Below are 23,553 nucleotides of genomic sequence, written 5' to 3' on the forward strand. Positions count from 1 at the left end.
AGAAGATCACTCGGCAAGACTGCTTCGGCTCCATAGACCAAGAAGAATGGAGTTCTTCCGGTCGACCGATTGGGCGTGGTCCGCAGTCCCTAGAGTACAGATGGAAGTTCGTCGACCCAAGCCCCAGCCGCGTGTTTGAGATCACGCATCAGTCGAGGCTTCAGTCCCTTGAGAATCAGTCCATTAGCTCGCTCTGCTTGTCCATTCGACTGCGGATGGGCGACTGATGCGTAGTCGACCCGTGTGCCCTGGGAGTTGCAGAAGGTTCTGAATTCCTCTGAGTCAAAGTTCGACCCGTTATCCGTAATGATGCTGTGCGGGACTCCATATCTGAATATTAGTTCCCTGATGAAGCTAATAGCAGTACCGGTGTCGAGGCTCTTGATTGGTTTAGCCTCGATCCACTTGGTGAACTTGTCGACTGCCACCAGTACATGCGTGAAGCCACTTCGTCCTGTTCTCAAAGGGCCGACCATGTCCAGCCCCCAGACTGCAAAAGGCCAGACGAGTGGGATGGTCTTCAAAGCTGACGCAGGTTTGTGCGACATATTCGAGTAGAACTGACATCCCTCGCACTTATCCACTATCTCCTTTGCCATCTCATTCGCCTTGGGCCAGTAAAATCCGGCTCGGTATGCTTTGGCCACGATGGTCCGGGAGGACGCATGATGGCCACAGGTCCCCGAGTGAATATCATTGAGGATGAGTCGACCTTCTTCTGGTGTTATGCACTTCTGACCGACTCCAGTCGTGCTCTCTCTGTATAATTGTCCTTTGATGACGGTAAAGGCCTTAGATCGACGGACGATCTGTCGAGCCTCTTCCTCATCCTCCGGAAGCTCTTTCCTCAAGATATATGCGACATACGGAATCGTCCAGTCGGGAATGACTACCAAAACCTCCATGATCAAGTCGACCACCGCTGGGACTTCAACTTCAGTCGGATCTGTGGCACTCTTGGGCTGCGGAGTTTCTTCGGTGAAAGGATCTTCTTTGACTGACGGAGTATGTATATGCTCCAAGAACACACCACTCGGAATGGCTTCTCTCTTGGAACCTATCTTTGCTAGATCATCAGCTGCTTGATTTTTCAGTCGGGGTATATGATGGAGCTCCAACCCCTCGAACTTTTTCTCCAGCTTCCTCACTGCACTGCAGTATCCAGTCATGGCTGGGCTTCTCACGTCCCACTCTTTCATCACCTGATTGACCACTAAATCCGAGTCGCCATAGACCATTAGGCGACGGACGCCGAGTGAAATGGCCATGCGCAACCCATATAGGAGGGCCTCATATTCTGCCTCATTGTTGGAGGAATCAAAGTGAATCTGGAGCACATATCTGAGCTTATCTCCTCTGGGGGAAACCAGGACAACCCCAGCACCGGAACCATTCAACATCTTAGAACCATCGAAAAACATGGTCCAATGCTCCGAGTGAACTTCAGTCGGCTGCTGCTGTTCGATCCACTCGGCGAGGAAATCTGCTATTGCCTGGGACTTAATGGCTTTCTTTGCCTCAAACTTGATATCAAGGGGAAGAAGTTCAATCGCCCATTTGGCCACTCGACCAGTTGCATCTCTGTTGTGCAAAATCTCTGATAGTGGAGCGTCGCTGACGACTGTGATTGAATGGTCAGAGAAATAATGAGCAACCTTCTTTGTGGTCATGTATATTCCATACACAAGCTTCTGATAATGAGGATATCTCTGCTTGGATGGAGTCAAGACTTCAGACAAATAATACACTGGGCGCTGAACTTTGAGAGCTTTTCCTTCTTCTTCCCGCTCGACCGTTAGCACAGTACTGACGACTTGTCCTGTGGCTGCGATGTAGAGCAACAGAGGCTCTTTGCTGATTGGAGCAGCAAGCACCGGCTGGGTGGAGAGCAGAGCTTTTAGCTCGGCAAACGCTGCATCAGCTTCTGGAGTCCACTCGAACTTGTCAGCCTTCTTCATCAGTCGGTAAAGAGGCAATGCCTTTTCACCGAGTCGTGAGATGAATCGACTTAATGCGGCCAAGCATCCAGTAAGCTTCTGGACATCGTGCACTCGCACAGGGCGTTTCATTCGGAGAATAGTGCCAATCTTTTCTGGGTTGGCGTCGATTCCCCGTTCGGAAACGAGAAAACCGAGTAACTTGCCACCAGGAACTCCAAATGTGCACTTTGATGGATTGAGCTTGATATCATACCTTCTGAGGTTGGCAAATGTTTCGGCGAGGTCAGCGAGCAGGTCGGAACCTTTTCGTGACTTGACAACAATATCATCCATATAAGCTTCCACATTCCGACTGATTTGAGTGAGTAGACACTTCTGGATCATTCGCATAAATGTGGCTCCGGCATTCTTGAGGCCGAATGGCATGGTGATATAGCAGAAGCACCCGAATGGAGTGATGAAAGCTGTTTTTACTTCATCGGGCCCATACAGACGGATCTGGTGGTACCCGGAGTAAGCATCTAAAAAAGACAACCTCTCGCATCCCGCGGTCGAGTCAACAATTTGATCTATGCGAGGGAGAGGAAAGTGATCTTTCGGGCAGGCCCGGTTGATGTGCTTGAAATCAATGCACATTCGGAGCGACTTGTCCTTCTTAGGAACCATGACGACATTAGCGAGCCACTCGGAGTGGAATATCTCTCGGATAAATCCTGCCGCCAACAGTCGAGCCACTTCTTCACCAATGGCCTTTCTCTTCTGGACGGCGGACCGCCGAAGATGTTCTTTGACTGGCTTTGCAGACTTGTCGACTCTTAGGCGATGCTCAGCCAGTCCCCTGGGAACACCTGGCATGTCAGCGGGCTTCCATGCAAAAATGTCCCAGTTCTCACGGAGGAACTGGATGAGCGCTTCTTCCTATTTTGGGTCGAGTGTTGTGGAGATGCGGGTCGGAGCTGCTTCGGGGTCGGTCGGGTGAATGTGAACAGGCTTCGTCTCACCGGACGACTGGAATGCAGACTCTGTGGCGGGCTTCTTGGATCGCAGCAAGTCACTCGGATCTGCGTTTTGCTTGTATTCTTCGAACTCGACCGCTGTCACTTGGGAATCGGCAATTTTGGAGCCCTTCTGAAAGCACTCCTCTGCCTTTTTCCTATCACCGGTGACAGTGATCACACCTTTGGGACCGGGCATCTTCAATTTGAGGTACACGTAACATGGTCGAGCCATGAACCGTGCATAGGCTGGTCTCCCCAAAATGGCATGATATGCACTTTGAAAATCCACGACCTCAAACGTCAACTTTTCTTTGCGAAAATGCTTTGAATCGCCAAACACTACGTCCAAAGCTATCTGGCCGAGCGACTCGGCCTTCTTCCCTGGTATAACTCCATGGAAGCTCATGTTACTAGTGCTCAGTCGGGACATCGGAATGCCCATACCTTTCAACGTGTCTGCATATAACAGATTCAGCCCACTTCCACCGTCCATCAGCACCTTTGTCAGTCGAGTGCCTTCGACAACTGGATCGACCACCAAAGCTTGCCTCCCAGGGGTGGCAATATGAGTCGGGTGATCAGATTGGTCGAATGTGATGGGTGTTTGAGACCACTTCAGATAATTTGCCTTTGCTGGGGCAACCATGTTAACCTCTCGGTTAATCACTTTCAGTCGACTTCTGCTTTCCACATCTGCGAAGATCATCAGAGTGGAGTTGATATGCGGATATCCTCCCTCACTGTCCTCTTTGTCTTCGGCCTTGTCCGGCTCCTTCTCCTTGTCCTTAGACTGTTTTCCCTGAAACTGCTGGATCAGGAGTCGACATTGGCGAGTGGTGTGCTTTGGGTAAATGATATTCCCCTCTTCATCTTTCTTCGTGTGAATATGACACGGCATATCCATCACGTCGTTCCCTTCTTTATCCTTTACCTTCTTGGGGTTCCAGGATCCTTTTGGTTTCCCCTTAAACTTTCCTTGAGTCACGGCCAGAGCCTCTCCAGGAGCTGCCGGTTCAGCCTTCCGCTTCTGTTTCCGACTGGTGTTTCCTTTTTCCGACTGACTCGGCTTGTGCTTGCCGCTTCGGAGTCGGTCTTCTTCTTCGCCGTTGGCGTACTTGGTAGCAATCTCCATCATCCGACTCAAGGTCATGTCACCGGTTCGACCAAATTTCAAACTCAGTTCTCTGTTCTTGACACCATCTTTGAAGGCGCATACTGCCTGATGGTCAGAGACATTTTCCACAGTGTGGTGCAAAGTGATCCACCTCTGAATATACTCTCTTAGAGTCTCATTGGTTTTCTGCACACAGACTTGCAACTCTGTCAATCCCGCTGGTCGCTTGCAAGTCCCTTCAAACGTTCTGACGAACACTCGGGACAGATCTTCCCAAGTGTAAATGCTGCTAGGAGGTAATTGAGTCAACCATGCCCTGGCAGAACCTTCCAACATGAGGGGCAAATGCTTCATGGCCACCTCGTCGTTCCCACCACCGATCTGAACTGCCACTCGGTAGTCTTCAAGCCAAGTTTCAGGCTTAGACTCACCAGTGAACTTGCTGACTCCTGTTGCCAGCCTGAAATTGGGGGGAATAACTGCGGCTCTGATAGCTCTGCTGAAACATTCAGGACCAGAAACATGTACTCGACTGCTCGTGGGCACATCTCTGTCGAGTGCACCTCGATGGGCTCTGTTCCGGTCGACCAATCCTTGCACGATAATGGATCGCGCGTCGAAGCCTGGCTCTCTGGGGTCAACTGGAACCCTACGCCCTGTACTGTACTGACGCCTATCATCTGGCTGCCGAGGAGCGTAAGACCCACCCCTCGGAGGGGAATAGGGCACTCGACGCCTATCATCTCGGTCGAGTCTGTCGCCATATTGATCTCGCCGATTCTCACGCCCTTCGCGCCGCGGAGGCGATCTGGGGCTGTGAGCCGACTGAACCGTATTCACAGTGACAGATCGACTGTGAATTCTGTTGCGCGACTGAGACACGGCTGAATTCTGATCTCCTGCTGCCCGGAGCAGATCCCTGATCTGCAGCAAACCTCTGCCAGCTTCTGACTGCGAAGGCTGAATGGACTCTGCTATACGGGTCGCAGCTGCTAAATTCTGAATTGGGGTTCGATATACCTGAGTCGGCGGGAAGAGTTGACGTCGACTGGTGTCGGGAACTCGTTGCCGCGCGCGCTCGTCGAGTGCTCGCTGAAGGTTCTCCAGTCGAGTGCGCTCGGCCAAATTGGCCAGACGCGCCTCCTCCAAGGCACGAGCCTCGGGGGTTTCTCCTGCGATGGGAATACGCAGGGGATCCTCGTTCCTGCGGCGAAGCTCTTCTCTTTGCAGAGAGTCGAGTGGCTCGGGCTGGTACTCTTCGTAGCCTCGTGCAGGGTCGCCGCCGTCGCCTGCTCCACCACCACGGGCGAAGCCAGGAGGGCTGTGGGGCCCGTCGACCATCAAGATTTCCGCCGCTGGATCACTGCTTCCGCACTCGGATGCAGTCTCTCCGGAGCCAGTCGACTGATCGAACAAGCCGTAGAGAGATTCGTTGGGCTCGATTGCCGCAACTTGTGTAGTGGCCGACTGGCGAGCCACCGCGTGACTCACCCATCGCTGAAGCCTCGACCGGCCTGAGCGCTTGCGCTGGCGGGAGACCGGGAGGGTGGAAGATGGAGGAGCCGACCGATACTGGGTCGATGGTTGCCGCAGCAGAACGCCGCGGACACATGCGCGAAAATGCGTCGCACCGCGGACGGGGAGCGCATCTACGTCGAGTGGAGCCTCCTGGAGCCATGCGGAGTCGTCGGCGATGAAGGCGAGAGTGCCGAGACGGATCTCTTGACCCTCGATCAAAACTCCAGCAGACACCATGATGAAAATACTCGGAAGAATCGCAACTTCTCCACAAAATCGCTAAAACACCTGCCCCACGGTGGGCGCCAACTGTCGTGGTTCTAAGCCTGACAGTAGAGTGGGGGGTAGGTATGGAGAGGCAAGGTCCTAGCTATGGAGAGGTTGTAAGCACAAAGGATGTACGAGTTCAGGCCCTTCTCGGAAGAAGTAACAGCCCTACGTCTCGGAGCCCGGAGGCGGTCGAGTGGATTATGAATGTATGGATTACAAGGTGCCGAACCCTTCTGCCTGTGGAGGGGGGTGGCTTATATAGAGTGCGCCAGGACCCCAGCCAGCCCACGTAGGAGAGGGTTTAAGGTGAGTTAAGTCTGGGGCGTTACTGGTAACGCCCCACATAAAGTGCCTTTACTATCATAAAGTCTACTTAATTATAGGCCGTTGCGGTGCAGAGTGCCTTTTGACCTCCTGGTGGTCGAGTGAGTCTTCGTGGTCGAGTCCTTCAGGCCAGTCGAGTGAATCCTCGTTGGTCGACTGGAAGGCGACCTCTTCTAGGGATGTCCTAGGGTAAGTTACTTGGAACGGGTCCATGACCCTACCCTAGGTACATAACCCCATCAGGGGTCCCGAACTGTACGTCTAGGCGGATGGTAACAGGAGACAAGGAACACGATGTTTTTACCCAGGTTCGGGCCCTCTCGGTGGAGGTAAAACCCTACTCCTGCTTGATTAATATTGATGATATGAATAGTACAAGAGTTGATCTACCACGAAATCAGAGAGGCTAAACCCTAAAAGTTAGCCTATGGTATGATTGTTGTTAGTCCTACGGACTAAAACTCTCCCACCACCACGGCGGTTGAGTAGGCGACCATCGATCGGGTCCAACCGCCCACGCCACACAACACACGCAACGCACGCGCGCGGCGACAGTTCGTCCCTCTGCCTCTGCCCCGCTGCCGCCGCCCGGTGGTCTCCTCACTTTCCTTTGTCCGTCCGCTCTCTTTCCCAATCATTCCTCTCCCTTCCCCCCCCTCGCCATCGCTTCGCTTCCTCCGCCAGCCCAGCCACCCCCGCCCGCCACCCACCTGCTCCGCCCCGCCCCGCCCCGCTGTGCGCACCCAACCCACGGCCCCGGGATCGGATCCCCCGCCCCCAGATCCGCTCCGCTCCGCGCATCCGACCTACTCTAGCTTGCCCGCTCTGCTACAGAGGAGGGGCGCCGGAGCAGCGGGCGAGGGCGAGGGGATGGAGGGCCTGGCGCAGCGCGCGGCGCTGCTGCGGGAGTCGCTGGGGCGGAGCCAGGCGGCCACCGACGCCGTCGTCTCCATCCTCGGCTCCTTCGACAGCCGCCTCTCCGCGCTCGACGCCGCCATGCGCCCCATCCAGCTCCGCACCCACGCCGTCCGCACCGCCCACGAGAACATCGACCGCACCCTCCGCTCCGCCGACGTCATCCTCACCCAGTTCGACCGCACACGAGAGGTACTGTGCTACCAACAACCCCCATCGATCCCTCGCGCGCTCTCGGATCCCCATTGCATTCCGTTCCGTTGCTGCTGGAACTGTGGCCGGCAGGCGAGCGAGCGTGGGGAAAGTTTTGTGCTTGGTGGCGTGGTCAGCCCGCTCTACTAGTACTACATCTCAAGCTGTTGAGTGAAAGCAAGCTTAGCTTTGCTGCTAGCTAGTGCCACCTACCCAATCGTAGCTTCTGCTAGCTGAAATTGTCGATTTTTCCTTTTGATGGGAAATTTGATGTCATCAGGCAAGCCTCGAGGAAAACTAGCTACTTTTTGCTGTGATCAGTACATTCTGTTGTCCTACACCCGGGTGTGCAATCTTAAGTTTGCTGCTAGTGTCAGTTACCCAGTAAGCTTCTGCGTGGAATGGTGGTAAAATTAGTGTGCCCACCGGTATTTAGTTCAAAGATTAGCTAAATACCAGTGACCGCCGGTATTTACTCCAAGTAGAGACTATACCTTTTGGCAGCTGAAATCGTTGGACGTGGTTTTTTCATGGGCCTTAGTATTCCGTAAGCGAGTCTCCTGATAAATTAGCTACTCCTAGTATCTCTTTGGTGATATAATGCTATCTGTATGTATGGCAGAGAGCAAAAAGTTAGCTATTATCTTTTTAGTGATGTATATAATGCTGTCTATATATATGTATGTGCAGGCAGAGCGTGAAATACAGAAAGGTCCTAACGAGAACCTCCAGGGTTTCCTCGACGCCGTCGACCGGCTGCGCAGCATCGAGCGCTTTTTCAGCTCCAATAGGAGCTACAGCAGCAGCGACCGGGTGCTCAGCCACGTCAATGGCCTCCTCTCCAAGGCCCTGGTGAAGATGGAAGGTGAATTCCAGAACCAGTTGACTCAGCGCAGGTCCGTGTCTCATCATCCATTTAAATTGCTATTTTTGTCTCGACGTCGTCTAACTCTTGCATGGTGCGCGCACCCTCTTAAATGGTCCAGCAAACCGATGGAGCCTGACCGTCTTTTCGACTGCCTTCCGAGTACGCTTCGGCCATCGGCCGAGTCTCGGTCTGAAGGTGGGAAACACCCGCCAGGTGGCCCGCAATCCGATAACCATGAAACCGCGGAGGCTGCCGTATACAAGCCTCCTGCACTTATTGAGCCCAAGTTTGTTCCTTTGCTTGCTAAATTGGCACAGCAGCTGGTCCAAGCTGGATGCCAACAGCAATGTGCAGAAATATACAGGTAAGCGGAGCTAGACTGGTTATAATTCCCCTTTCTCGTTCATGCAAATAGGTACAATAGAAAACTTTTCACGTCATTGTGCGACGCGAAATGTAGCTCTACCTTTAGATATGCACTATATACTTTGGGTAAGGAAATAAACCGGGTAAATTCAATAGTTCACACAATAATAAATCATTCACGATTAATGAATGCTGCTAATATGATATAGTCTTGCTTTTGGATTCAAGCGGTCAACAGAAATTTCAGAGGCAGCTGATAGTTCAAAGTTGTTTTAGACCATTTATAGAAACAAAATAATTATGAAAGGTTTGGGGTGATATAATGTTTTGGGGACAGGCAGCATTTATATGCATGTCTATAGTTACACAGATATGTCTGGCATTGATCGCAAGGAACTTCCTGATACGACAGTCATGGATAGGTATAAGGATAAATCCTTCCAAATTGGATAAGATAATTCTTACTATCTTCCTTTCTCTCAATTGAACAAGTAATTGGAAAATAAACAGAAAGTACAGAAATGAGTAATAAACCCTAGTATAGATTTGTACGATTCAATTCAACATTTTGTTAATTCGGGTTTGGTTGTGTCATAGTTCTTATGGCGGCGTTGAGCGAGCTTTGTGCCTCCGTTTAGTGCAATGACAGGTTAAGCGACGCCTAGGCGCGCTTAAGCGTTTTGTATGAACGCTGTACGGACAGGAACAAGGGCACCCGAAAAAACAATTTTCAAAGCATGTATAAATCACAAGCATGTTGGGGAGGAGAGACAAGGAGGAGCTAGATGTCAGGGAAGGGGAAGAAAGCTGGCAGCGGCGAGGTCGGGGAAGCCACTAGGCTCTAGCCTAGACGAGGAGGAGCCCGAGATTGGGGTAGAGGGGGAAGGACTGGTGGTGAGGTCAGGGAAGGGGAGCTCAAGGTCCAGCGGCGGGAAGATGGGTAGTGAGGTCGGGGGAGAAAGCCCCACATCTGGCGCACAAGGTCGCCTTGCTCTCCTCTGTTTGTCCCACCCCGCTCTCCTTTGTCTAACCCTAGGTGTCCGAGCACTTTTTTCAACGTTTACCCCAAAAGTGAAGCGGTAGGCCTGCGCTCAGCGCTCCGCTAGGGGTACGCTCAATTTTCACTGCTTATACTTGGAATTAGCTTTGCGTTCGATGAACTGCATTTATCATTTTATCCCTTATTAAGTGGTTCCAGTGAGAGTTATCGACTTTAACAAAAAAAAGGAAAATAGGTAATAGCATCTTTTTAATGACGAAATATTCTTGGCTTCCATGTTACCTTCAATGGCCAGGCACTTTACATCTCTAAATACTGAATTAGCCCCTCACAATTCATTAATATGTATTCTAAATCCTTGCCCCTGTAGAAAAAAAAAACAGATATAATGTCGTGTTAAAGAACACAGAAATTACCAGAGTAAAATAAGATTTCAGCAATAGAACACTAGAAAGTTGCCTCCATTTCAGTCATTTTACTTTCTGAAACATATTCTCCTTTTATATGCAGCGAAGCTCGTGCTTCAGCTTTAGAGTCGAGTTTGAAGAACTTGGGTGTTGAGAAACTGAGTAAAGATGAAGTGCAGAAAATGCCTTGGGAGATTTTGGAGTCTAAAATAGGGAACTGGATTCATTTCATGCGAATTGCTGTAAGGGTCTTTTTCAAACCTACTAAGTGGCACTATAGGCCTTGCGTTTGTTGACACATTCTGCTTGAAACAGGTGAAACTTCTTTTCGCCGGGGAACGCCAGCTCTGTGACCAAGTTTTTGAATGTAGCCAATCTTTAAGGGATAAGTGCTTTTCTGCAATAACCAAGAACAGTTTGGCTACTCTACTCAGCTTTGGTGAGGCAATTGCTATGAGTAAAAGATCACCGGAGAAATTGTTTGTTCTTCTAGACATGTATGAGATAATGTGTGAACTTCAAACAGAGGTATATTTTTATTCAGACCATGGTTGTTTCACTGGCTAACGAGTGCACTTGTGTGCATAATGTCAATAACAACGGATGCCAAATATACAATGCATCTGTTTGTGGTTGACACAAATGCTTATTCCCTTGTGCCATCTTGAAAAGATTTCCTGCACTAACTGCCTTAACAGTTTGATTTGCTTTGGCTGGAGACATTTGAGCAATTATTGAATGCCACATATGGTTACGAAAAACAACAATTTCCATCTGCAACTATACAAATATGATAGTACTCATGTGTTACACTTTGATACCGTACTTCCATCATTGAAGTGTTGGGCCATTTGTATTTGAGTGTACCTTGGGCAATTCTCCCAGAATTGACCCCCTCCCCAGCTTCTCCCAGAATTGCCACTCCATTTTTTTTACAATTCCTAGCTAGTTAAGGTCTAATTAGCTAGGAATTGTAAAAAAAAATGGAGTGGCAATTCTGGGAGAAGCTGGGGAGGGGGTCAATTGTGGGAGAATTGCCCAAAAGAACTGGCCCTTCCATAATTGAATTGTTGGGCAATTTGTATTTAAGTATACGTTTTATGCATAAAATATGTTTTTCACCATGGCTTTGTTGTTCAGACTCTCTTATCTCTGATTTGATATCCATTTTAACTTGACAAATCTTGTAGGAAGGTTGTAGAGTTGTGTAAATTCAATGTGAATTTATTTTTATATATGGTGGTAAGCATGGAAGTAACTAAAAGATTCATCTTTTCAATTGACTGTCCAGATTGACACCATCTTTGTTGGAGAATCATGCTCTCAAATGCGTGACTCTGCACTCAGTCTGACAAAATGTTTAGCACAAACTGCACAGAAGACTTTCAGCGATTTCGAAGAAGCTGTCGAGAAGGATGCAACGAAGAATATTCATACTGATGGAACAGTTCATCCTTTGACAAGCTATGTGATTAACTATGTTAAATTTTTATTTGAGTAAGTGTCTAATCGCCTGCACTTTTTTTTTGGCAATTGCATAGGTGTATGGTCATACTTTTATGTGTTCTTTCTTAAAGTTTATCCACTGGGTTATGTTGATATTTGTGTTATGCACTTCGCTGCTGTTATATTTGGACCTTTGGTATATCCTTCTACTTCACCAAAAGAGAAAACAGACTTACATTTTTACAGCTGTTTCAGTAATCAGAACAGATAGATCTGCTTGTAGTTGTAGGTGAAACTTCATCTATTCCATTCTTGTAAAGGTGGTGTTGACACACTTCCAGTATTTCAGCTACTATCTCTGTTTCTAAATGTAAGACGTCTTGGCAGTTTAAATTGAACTGCCAAAACGTCTTATATTTAGGAACAGAGGGTGTATTATTTAATGCCCTTCCAGGCTGTGTTGGTTCTAGTAGTAGTAACTCCCTATCCATGTTATCTTTCAACATGTCACTACTTGCTTCAGCTTCACAAAATAAAGGAACAGCAGTAAGTAAATAATGACCTCAATCTGCTACTCTTTGTGCAGCTATCAATCAACTCTGAAACAGCTCTTCCAGGAATTCAAAAGGGAAGATGGATCTGGTTCTGAGCTGGCATCTGTGACCATGAGTATTATGCAAGCTTTACAAAATAATTTGGATGCAAAAGCAAAACAATACAAGGATCCTGCATTGATGCACATCTTTTTGATGAATAACATTCATTATATTGTTAAATCTGTCCGCAGGTATGCTCTTTATGAAATACAAGTAAAAGTCATAATGAGTTTGTAAGAGTGTGAGTTTAGTCTAATGCTCTCTTTCCTTTCTTGCAGATCAGAAGCCAAGGATTTATTGGGCGATGACTGGATTCAAAGACATCGAAGGATTGTACAGCAAAATGCAAACCAATATAGAAGGGTTGCTTGGTCAAAGGTTCGTTGGCCAGAAATCTTCGATTAGAACTCATTGTCCCTATTTCTTTTGCATTTTGATACCATCTTGTTGAAGCCTTTTCAGCCTCGTAAATAAATGTTCTCACTAAGAACTGTGAGTCCAAATTAACACACTTGAAATAATGGCCTTAAACATACTAATATATAGGAGGAATCCAGAGATAATTAATGGCCTTAAACATACTAATAGTAATGCACTTCATAGCATGGAAAATGCGATTGACTTATTTGTTTTGCCGAGCCTTATTCTTTGTTGCTGAGGTATGATTGTGGGTAGGATTGTTGATTGATGTATATATTCAGAAGGAAATTTTTGTGGCTCGAGTGTATCACTAGCTTTGGTCACCACTATGTCTGTTAGCATGTAAAAGACGATAATACTGCTTAGAAACTGAAAGTACATTTGCAAGAAATTGTAAAAGTGTAGGTAGTAAATATTTATGTGCACTGCCTTATTTTAGTTCGTTCCAATGTTTGTAGGTGTTGCAATGCCTCTCTGGTCAAGGTTTGACTTCATCAGGAGGTAGTGGTCAAGTAGGAAGCGAAGGTGGCAATAGCAGTGGAGCTTCAAGAACAGCTGTGAAAGAGAGGTTTGCTCATATGCCCTGACTATTTCAGCTTACTTTACTATCATGATGGCCTATTATTCCATACTGAAACATTGTTTTCCCCCATGATGCTATCAGATTCAGGTCTTTCAATATGCAATTTGAAGAGATTTATCAAAAGCAGTGTGGCTGGTCTGTTCCAGATTCAGAGTTGCGCGAGTCACTGAGACTGGCTGTTGCAGAAATTCTGTTACCCGCGTACAGATCTTTCCAAAAGCGCTTCGGGTATTTTTCTTGACACATGACACCTCATGCTCATAAACAGTGAATTTCAATGCATCAACCCGAACCTGAGGATCGTAACACGCAACTTTCTTGTTCTATGCATTTTGTTCTGAACCTGGTGGCATTATCTTAAAAGCTAAGCTTGTGCCACATTTGTATATGGTATCTAGCTACAGTATTTTTTCTCTTTTATACCAGCATTATAATAAGCATAGTTAATCCATTTATTCTTATATCCTAATGCACTTGCCACTTGGCAGCCATTTAGGAGGCAAACTTACTGTATCTTTTGTGTGTATGTGTGTCAATTAGGCATTTAGACCTGAATCCCGAACTTGCAGGTTAGGCTAGTTTATATTTATTTGTGGTGAAAATTAACACCACATCATTTTTTGAGGGTTGGCTCATCACTATTTTCCGACATGTTTAATCTCGTGAAATAACTTTTCTTTTGGTGTTACTTTTGTTTATGAACATAGATGTCCCTGTTCCGTCTGAAGGTTGTGGCTCCTAGCTTCTAGTTCATGCGTAATTGTGTATGCGCTTATAAAATCTCTTTGTCGAATTGCAGGCCTCTCATCGAGAACAGCAAAGCGCCTGGGAAGTACGTCAAGCACACGCCCGAGCAGCTCGAGCTGTTTCTGGGCAACCTATTCGAGGGGAAACAAGAACGTCCATGATAGCCGCGTCGCTGCCCGCCGCTCTCTGTGAGGGTGCGACGGTGTTCCTGTAATTGGACCCTTGGTTTGTCCATGTATGTGACTGAGTCGAACTGCATCGGCCCTTGCCTCGGTGCACGGTCTTCTGTACAGAGTGTAAGGTCTAGCTGTATGTCTTGCCTTGCTTGTCGGAGTAGTAGGTGGTTTCGGTGTGCTGAGATTCTTTTTGTTCTTTTGGGGGGGGGGGGGATTGGAATGCTGAAATTCTTGTTAGCATGTTCGGTACCGGCGGTGTGCAGCAGTCCAGCGCCGACGTAGTTCGTCGGTGTTTCCCTGTTTGGCATTGTAGTTCTGCATAGTGGTAATAAAGTTGACCCGAGTGATCAGATCAGTGGCTCGGTTATGGATTGTTGTATTATAGTTCACCGCAGTGACGAGTTTGACCTATTTGTGCTTTTGCTCTGGTCTCCTTGTGACTTGTGGGTGTTGAAACTTTCTTCCTGGACTGGTTCAGACGAATTTGCATTGCTTTCTTTTGTCTACTGGAACAAGCCATGCTAGGACCCTTGTGGTGGAAGCAACCCTGATGGTTACGTCAGGGTGTTTTCATAGGAAATTTACTCATGTGCCACTACTCCCTCCTTACCAAATATTCCCTCCGTCCCAAAATTCTTGTCTTAGATTTGTTTAAATACGGATGTGTCAAGTCACATACGTTTTAGTATTAGATACATCCGTATCTAGTGTCAAGTCACATACGTTTGCAGTTATGGATGGCATGCTCTTTTTATTAAGGGAAAGCCGGCAAGGATAAAACTGTTACATATCTGCTAATTGCGCTAAAGTATAATCCGGAGGTTCTTGATGCCAGGCATTGGCATTTTCTCTAAAAAAGAAATGCGCAATCTTGTTGGCTTCCCCGGGGCAATGTTCAAACTTGACATTTGCAAAAACCCTACACAAGAAGGTGCACTGATATACCGCGGCACCTATCGAGTTGCCTCCTTCCATTGTTTCAACCACTTCCATGCAGTCGGATCGAACAATTAACCAAGTGGAGCTAGCCTCTGCTGACGCTCAAAAATGGCATGATCGCGAAGAGTGGCTCGAGTCTATAATGGGATGAGGCTAAAATTATGAGTCCATGTCACCATTTGATGGCCCTCTTCAAGATGATGGAATTAAATATGAAGAGGGGCCAAAACGGAGCTCAAGTGCAAAAGATATGGCAATTTTGGAGATACCCGTGTTAACATCAGATTAGAAAATAGCATGAAATCTGATTAAGATGACCTCGGATGAAAAAGTCTTCAACAGAAAAGTTCTTCGTCTCGTCGAAACGGACAATTTTGATATAAAAATCGTCCCCATCCAAGGTCGTATGCAAAAGTTACAGGCAAAACCGTGCGCTGCAACAATGTTTGGCCGGATCATTCGGGCCGAGATCCGAATCATCCGGGTAATTGAAGCACAAAGATACCAGAAGGTTGGAGCTGAAGCCGGATGATCTGGGTACAGTCCCGGATGATCCGGATGGAGGCCGGACAGTCCGGGTAGAAGTCCGGACGTCTGGCCAGTTGTTTCTGCTATAGACTTTAGAAAACGGCCCGAAACACCCTCAAGATGGCCTCATATCAAAACTTGTTCAACAGCAAAGTTGTGAGTCTCATCGAGGCGGTTGATTTTCATATAAAAATCATCTTATTCCGAGTTCGTATGCAAAATTTACAGCCCGATTAGTGGTCTGCTGTCAGAAATCTGGGCTTGGCCGGATCATCCGGGCCTAGAGCCGGACATCCGGGCCGGAGGTCGTGAGAAGTCCGAATTTGGTTAGATTTTGATGATTTGGACGGCAAGGCAAGTCCTTTTCTTGTACGGGAAGTTCACCCGCCTCTTATATAGACAAAAGGTGACGGCCGATTGAACAACACACAATCGAACAAATCTACCTACATCTTTTACCTTTACTTTTACCTTCTCCCTTGTTCTTCTTCTTCCTCGTTCTTCATTCGTTCTTCTTCATTGCAGGGCGGCGAACCTCGAGGCCCTAGGGGCGATCAGGTCGACCTAGGGCAACCCATAGCCGCCGCGCGCCCTGACGGGGTCCCTCCTGGGTGCGCGGGGTTTCGGGTCTTCAAAAGCGCCTGCCGGATTGTCTTGCATACCGCGCTTCCGGTGGGTCTCCTTCGACGTGAGATGCGGTGCATCACCCTCGGCGTTGGAGGTACACGGTGACGTGTTCGTGTGCGAACACACTTTTTGGCAACTCCGCTGGGGACGAAGTTTTGAACGGTCTCCGGCCCGTTCTTGCTACGAAGAGATCGTCATCTAGGGTCTGCAATCTACAAAGGTAATATGAACACCCAATTCCCCTTTGTAGATGCAAATAATTCATATGTCGTTGCTAGGTTGCCTAATGAGCATAATGTATCGGCTAGCTCTAGTTTTATCAATCATGCATCTAATTATGCGCAAGGGTCGATGCAAAATAATCTTCATGCTTCAAATTCTTATGATTTTAGTAACGTACAACATATGTATCCCAACTCTCATGCATCGGCAACCCCAGAAATCCATATGCCGATGAACAACATGATGCATTTGGTTAATCAATTTGAAACACCTCATGTTAAAATTTCCAATAGCATACAAGAAAGTGTTTCACCTTTTTATTCATTGGCAACTAATTTGCAATATGCGAATCCAAACTCACCGATGGATGGGAGAATTGGCCATGCTACTACTAGTTATTCGGCCAGTTACTCTCAACCGTCATATGCTACACCTCATGTTAGTAATTTTTCGGTACCATACACAACTGTAGATGCTCATAATTCGGCTTCACACCTTTCTGGTTATAGCCGAATAAATGTAAATTTTACTGGAGCGGTTGTGCCCAATATTGTAGAAGATGAGGTAGTGGTGGTTGCATTGAAGAGTTTAGCCCAAAATAAGAGAATTAGTGCTCTTTGCCTTGAACAACATGAAAATGAGCTATTTCCTGATTATGCCGCAATAAAAGATAGAGTTTTGCAAGAAGATGAATCTTTGCCAATTGATAAAATTGGCGAGCAAAAGTACGGTCTTACAACAATGCATATGCCTTCACCTAGTACTACATCATATTATACACCCCCTACACTATTGCAAAATTTCGGCAACACCCGTGTGTCATTGCCGAAAGAATCTAAAAGCATTGGGGGGCAATCATATCCTGAGTGGGCTGAAATTGAGAAAAAGCTTAAATCCAACTTTGCCGCTCGCCGCCAGAAACAAATAGAAAAAGAATTGGCTCAGATAAAAGAAGCATGGCCAATTGGTACTATCAATGAAAAGAAGGATGATTCGGAACTTGAAAGTGCTTCGGTCGAATCAAGTAGTATATATTTCGAATCCATCAAATCCAAAGAGGCAAGCATTATTGAGAAAGGGCATGGCAAGCATAGCAAAACAACCATGCTTGATTTTTCTGAAGTTAATGAAACCTACTTCCTGCCCTATGAGTTCCGTGCCATTGACAAGCCTCAAGGACAAGAACAAGTAGCCAAACAAAGTTCGACTGACATGGATCTTCAAAGCAATGATGCACGGAATCAAGAAAAAGATGATGACAAGGTGTTGGGGAGCCATCCAAAGATGGAGCAAAATGTTCTTCAAGTGGCACCACCATCATGCTCTCCCAACATATTTGAAGAGGTATGCATAGCGAGTAATTTACCTATATTCAGATTTGGTCAGAACTTTATTGTTGATGCATCTATTGGAAAAATCCTCATAAGTAATTTAGAAAGACCAATGAAGAAGGGTAATTTACTTGTTAGCAATAAAATTGTTATAGAACATATCGGTCAACCCATTGCGCAATTTATCAAGACCGATAATGACTTATTGTTACAGCCAAAGCTTTCCGCGTTTCTTTGTCTAAAGTTCATATCTAGTTGGGTAGCTTTGCTTATTTTGTACTTGGCTTGCACTTGGTCTCAACTGAGACATGTATGTTCTAAATATCTTCGTTTCAGAAATTTAAAGCCAAGGTTAAAATCTTTTGGGAAAACCGATGCTAGTATAGTTTCTTATTTAAGGACATCGGAAAATGAATGCGAAAGAGAATTCATAGCCGAATGGGAAGATGCCAAATCTGAACCATTCGTTTGCTTAACTCCAAATCCGTTCTCACAAAAAGATCGGCTAGAAAACAAAAGGTATACCTTCGATTCAAGCATGTGTGATCAAATATTTGATTTGTTGCTAAAAAATAATTACATAAGAATTCTTGATCACCATGTCAAGCCATCAATCCAAGGACGAATGTATTGTAAGTTGCATGATTCGTTCAAGCATAGTTTTGAGGATTGCAATATGTTTCGTCAAATAGTTAAATCGGCCATTGAAAAAGGACGATTGAAGTTTGTTGAAACGCCAAGAGATGACCAGTCTATTCCGATTGGTCCCGATGGCAAAAAGTTTTTGCATCGGCTGCTGCAAGCCGATACATTTAAAGAGAAGGTAAAAACTACATGCGATGGGATCAAGCTTTCAAGTAAAGAAGTTTTTGAAGAGCATAATGAATATAATCTTGAGGGTGAGAATTCCATCGAAGCTACAATGGAGACGCCAAGGACTGGGGGGCAGCAAGCAAATCCAATGATCGATGAAAGCAAACCAAAAGAAAACAAAGGCCGAAATAAGCGCAAGTGTAAGAGATCAAAGATCACCTTCGCTGAACTATTGGATAAATATCAAAAGAAAAGTGGAGAGAAGAATACTTATCGGCCGAATCATGCAAAGAAACCAAGATCACCCCCAAGGCGCAAATATAAGGATCGATATTGGCAAAGTGAGAATTTATATGCAACATATTCATATCCTTATTTTGGGCCGCCAATGCCAATGCCGTGGATGCCTCCCTATGCTCATGTAGATCCATATCTATCATGGGACATGTATGATACAAGTGCACATTCTCCATCTTATTTTAGACCATCTCACCAATATTATGCAGCTCCGAGAAAAACAACATTTGAATAATCACATGTTAAAGACCGTTTCAATCATAAGGAATCGGTCCGGAGCTCAAGGAAGAAGAAAGAGGTAGTCAAACAAGTTTACCGCGTTAAAAGAGATTGTCGTAAGAGTGCTACTTCAGATTTGATCTCAAATGAAAAAGAACCAATTAAAGTATTGACATTGGCTACTACAGGCAATGACATGAAGCAATCAATTGTTAAGAGTCAAAGTGCCAAATCTGAAGAAAAGAAGTTGAGAGTGCACAAGGTCAAAAAAGAATTGCCATTGGTCAAAACAGAATCACAGCCGAGATGCTCACTCGGCTTATCATATTGGCAAAAGAAGGAATTACAAAATCTTAGTGCACAAGAGCTGAGAAAGAGGAACATGGCATGGGTTCCCAAGAGGATCAATCAAAACAAAAACGATGTGCATGCTTCAATTGCAATAAGTACAATAAAAGTGAAGAAAGAGAAGGATAGAAGCAACAAACAATTAAGCCGAAGGCGTGCATCACACCATCATAATCTTCGGTTAGCACATCATCCATTTTCTTCAACAATGCCATTGATGCCTTTGCCATGGAATTCATCCACAGGTATGATTAGTTACCCTCCATGGACTTATTTTGATCCATGGATGCAAAATAATTTTCTGTATGATGACAGAGTACTACCAAATCACTATACATTTGGTTGTTACATTTTTGTTGCTAAGACAAAGGGGCCGAAATATTTTATTGCTATTTTATTTGTTAATTTCGGCTATACATGTTTTAATGGATGAATTCTACATGAACCTCATGGTAATGGCCAATACTTAACTATCGTCCTAAGAAACTATCTGATCATGGCCGGTGTGGAATTCTAACATCGTCCTTATTTCAATTGGAACCGAGACAAGGTACACGTTAAGTGATATTAGCCTTGTCTCTCTAGTACTATGGAGATTATATTTTGATGGTTCAATTTGTAGCAATGGCCAAAGTATTGGTGTTGTTTATTTATCTCCATATGGATCTAGTTTGTGAAGCCTCATACTGCTTAAGATATTTTTGCACAATGATCAAAGACGAATATGCATTGTTATTCGGATTGGAGCTTTGCCTTGCTATAGGTGCTATACATATTGAGGCTTCCGGTGATTCGTTATTAGTAGTGCAACAAATATCCAAGGGTTATCAATGTTTTGACGAATCACTTATAGTTTATCTTGAGGTATGTCTAGATGCAAAATTTACCTTGGGTTGCTATAAAATTGTTCATATTTCTAGACATGACAATTCGAAAGAGTTGGCACAGCAAGCATCCGGCTACTATGTTAATCATGGTGTGTTGCATTTCTATCAATAGCCGATGCTTAGTCTCGTCAGAATAGGTAAGGCCGAACCGAAGTCCACCGCTTCGGCCACTAATGAATCTTATGCAAGCGAAAATAAGGATTGGAGAAAGTTTATTGTTGATTATCTGCAAAATCCTAGCAAAAGGGTGAATAATATGGTTCCGAGGATGACCTTGAGATACATATCTATGGAACTTTATCATTGGATTGTTAATGAAGTTGAGAATGTTTCACCCAAGTTTACATCAAGGATTCAAACAAATAATGGCCGATATATATTTATTGCCCTAAGCACATGCAAAGTGGCCGATGGAGTGTTGACATCGTCTTTAGAATCAAAACGGTACAAGTTATTTTTCGGCACGTTACCTTTGCCGAAAAACAGGGGGGCATGTGTTGACGCTCAAAAATGGCATGATCGCGAAGAGTGGCTTGAGTCTATAATGGGATGAGGCTAAAATTATGTGTCCATGTCACCATTTGATGACCCTCTTCAAGATGATCGAATTAAATATGAAGAGGGACCAAAACGGAGCTCAAGTGCAAAAGATATGACAATTTTGGAGATACCCGTGTTAACATCAGATTAGAAAATAGCATGAAACCTGATTAAAATGACCTCGAATGAAAACGTCTTCAACATCAAAGTTCTTCGTCTCATCGAAACGAACGATTTTGATATAAAAATCGTCCCCATCCGAGGTCGTATGCAAAAGTTACAGGCAAAATCGTGCGCTGCAACAATGTTTGGCCGGATCATCCGGGCTGGGATCCGGATCATCCGGATAATTGAAGCACAAAGACACCAGAAGGTTGGAGCTGAAGCCGAATGATCTGGGTACATTCCCGCATGATTCGGATGGAGGCCGGACAGTCCGGGTAGAAGTACAGGCGTGTGGGCAGTTGTTTCTGCTACAGACTTTAGAAAACGGCCCGAAACACCCTCAGGATGGCCTCATATCAAAAAGTATTCAACAGCAAAGTTGTGCTTCTCGTCGAGGCGGTTGATTTTCATATAAAAATCATTTTATTCCGAGTTCGTATGCAAAAGTTACAACCCGATTAGTGGACTGCAGTCAGAAATCTGGGCTTGGCCGGATCATCCGGGCCTAGAGCCGGACATCCGGGCCGGAGGTCGTGAGAAGTCCGAATTTGGTTAGATTTTGATGATTTGGACCGCAAGTCAAGTCTTTTTCTTATACGGAAAGTCCATCCGCCTCTTATATAGACAAGAGGTGACGGCCGATTGAACAACACACAATCGAACAAATCTACCTACATATTTTACCTTATTTTTTACCTTCTCCCTTGTTCTTCTTCTTCCTCGTTCTTTGTTCGTTCTTCTTCATCGCAGGGCGGCGAACCTCGAGGCCCTAGGGCGATCAGGTCGACCTAGGGCAAACCATAGCTGCCGCGCGCCCTGACGGGGTCCCTCCCGGGTGCGCGGGGTTTCGGGTCTTCAAAAGCGCCTGCCGGATTGTCTTGCGTACCGCGCTTTCGGTGGGTCTCCTACGACGTGAGCTGCGATGCATCACCCTCGACGTTGGAGGTACACGATGACGTGTTCGTGTGCGAACAGCCTCACACGATGATGAAAGTGAAAGACCACCCCTCAATGCATGGGCACCGGCCGAAACTGCTTCCTCCGAATATTGAGATACGACGATTCTTTGCTGCAATAAAGTTACCTTGATCATCCTTTCGTACCCCTTGTTCATCAGCTGGATAGAAGGCTGCGTCCACGTTCAAAATTACGTAATCCTCGGGCGGTTTCTTCCATCCGTGTCTCAAAATTCCACGCCTGGATTTCTTTGATCTAGCGTAATTCAAACATATGGCCAAAATGGACTTGGCAGAACGGACAAGAGTTTGAATTTGCTCACCATGTGTAGCATGCCGTCCCTCCAACCGCACGTATCAACATGTGACCCCTACGAGTCCCTTCCAACACGTACCAACATGCTCGACTTTGCTTGACATTATTCTTCGATGCTCACTCCGTCCCATAATGTAGTACCTGCAGATTTCTTAGAAAGTCAAACTTTGCGAACTTTGATCAAGTTTAGGAACAAAATTGCCTATATCTAATGTATAAATATGTCTTATTGTTAATATTTTTTTATGAAATGTCTTTTATGTATCTAATGATATGTATTTGGTATTCCAATAAATAGTAAATATAGATAATTTTCTCGATGAAATTGGTCAAAGTGTATAAAGTTTGACTTTGTAAAAATAAAGTATAGGTATACTTAATAATATATGATTAATCAGATGCAGAGACAAATGTTTTTCAAACTTTTTTTTGGCAATGCCGCCGAATGCGATCGGTCCTTGTGACTGCATGATCTCTCTGAGTCTCTGTAGAGTACGGTCTTTGTCTGGGTTTTCTGTGTGCTGAAATTCAATTTTTACAGATGGAATGCTGAAATTCTTGTTAGCCAATTTCGGCGCCAGCACCCTGCAGCAATCTGTCGTGGGCGTAGAAAGCCAGTGTTTCCTGTTCTGCTTAGTGAAAATCAGCTGACCAGAGTGATCAATGGCTCAGTTATGGATTGTGTTAGAGTTGACCGCAGCGATGAGTTGTCGGTCCTTTTTGTTTACTAGTACTACTACTTGTCACATCCCTAGTTCTAGTATGCTCAAGGCTAGCTAGTCATGTGTGCATCATGTTTCAATTTCATCCAAATTTGAAATGGGAATTTGTGAAACTCTCATAAATCATTTTTGGAAGGACCCAAATAAAAATTGCTTCAAAAAGTTCAAGAAAATGTTCATGTTGTTCTCTGAAAATATTGGACAGAGATAAAAATCAAACCAATATTTTTAGGAGCTTCTAAGTATTTATTTTGGCCACTTGGATTAATCCAGTAATTATTTTGCCTTGGATATATATATATATATATATATATATATATATATATATATATATATATATATATATATATATATGCGTTTTGGCTCCTAGGTGCATATGCACCCATTGTCGAAATACACATTTCGAAAAGTTGAAAAATTCGGAACAAAAATTCCGCGTGTATATATATATATATATATATATATATATATATATATATATATATATATATATATATATATATATATATATATATATATATATATATATATATACGGACATTTTATGTGCGTTCATAAGGTTTCGGTGAAAAACGACGTTTTTTGTAGCGTGTGTAAAAAGGACAAAGAAATGCCTCGTGAATAGTTAGAATGAAGCATCAGAAATTGTCCTTTTTACACACGCCACAAAAAACGTCATTTTTCACCGAAACCTTGTGAACGCACATAAAATGTCCGGATATACACGCGGGATTTTTGTTTCGAATTTTTCAACTTTTTAAAA

The 23,553-nt window shown here is 45.2% G+C and overlaps 1 protein-coding gene across 2 annotated transcripts; it reads left to right on the forward strand.

Moving 5' to 3' along the window:
• The first annotated feature begins 6,828 nt into the window (after positions 1–6,828).
• On the forward strand, positions 6,829–14,363 carry LOC123047486 (exocyst complex component EXO70A1). 2 transcript variants are annotated; one of them, XM_044471052.1, is made up of 11 exons: positions 6,834–7,271; positions 7,962–8,167; positions 8,258–8,503; positions 10,016–10,154; positions 10,228–10,440; positions 11,204–11,409; positions 11,945–12,145; positions 12,233–12,332; positions 12,833–12,942; positions 13,039–13,185; positions 13,757–14,363. In XM_044471052.1, exons 1-11 carry the CDS (start codon positions 7,035–7,037, stop codon positions 13,863–13,865), a joined length of 1,914 nt encoding a protein of 637 aa, XP_044326987.1. In that variant the 5' UTR covers positions 6,834–7,034; the 3' UTR covers positions 13,866–14,363. The 2 variants fall into 2 exon arrangements, with proteins under 2 accessions (XP_044326986.1, XP_044326987.1); XM_044471051.1 differs by having other exon boundaries at positions 6,829–7,271; positions 7,962–8,503.
• Positions 14,364–23,553: the final 9,190 nt, after the last annotated feature.

The sequence above is a fragment of the Triticum aestivum genome, chromosome 2B (assembly GCF_018294505.1).
Source record: "Triticum aestivum cultivar Chinese Spring chromosome 2B, IWGSC CS RefSeq v2.1, whole genome shotgun sequence".
Lineage (NCBI taxonomy): Eukaryota > Viridiplantae > Streptophyta > Magnoliopsida > Poales > Poaceae > Triticum > Triticum aestivum.

Coding starts and splice junctions, on each gene's coding strand:
- LOC123047486 (XM_044471051.1), top strand. CDS start 7,035: ATGGAGGGCCTGGCGCAGCGCGCGGCGCTGCTGCGGGAGTCGCTGGGG. Junction 10,155..10,227: donor TTCATTTCATGCGAATTGCT/GTAAGGGTCTTT, acceptor TGCTTGAAACAG/GTGAAACTTCTTTTCGCCGG. Junction 11,410..11,944: donor TATGTTAAATTTTTATTTGA/GTAAGTGTCTAA, acceptor CTCTTTGTGCAG/CTATCAATCAACTCTGAAAC.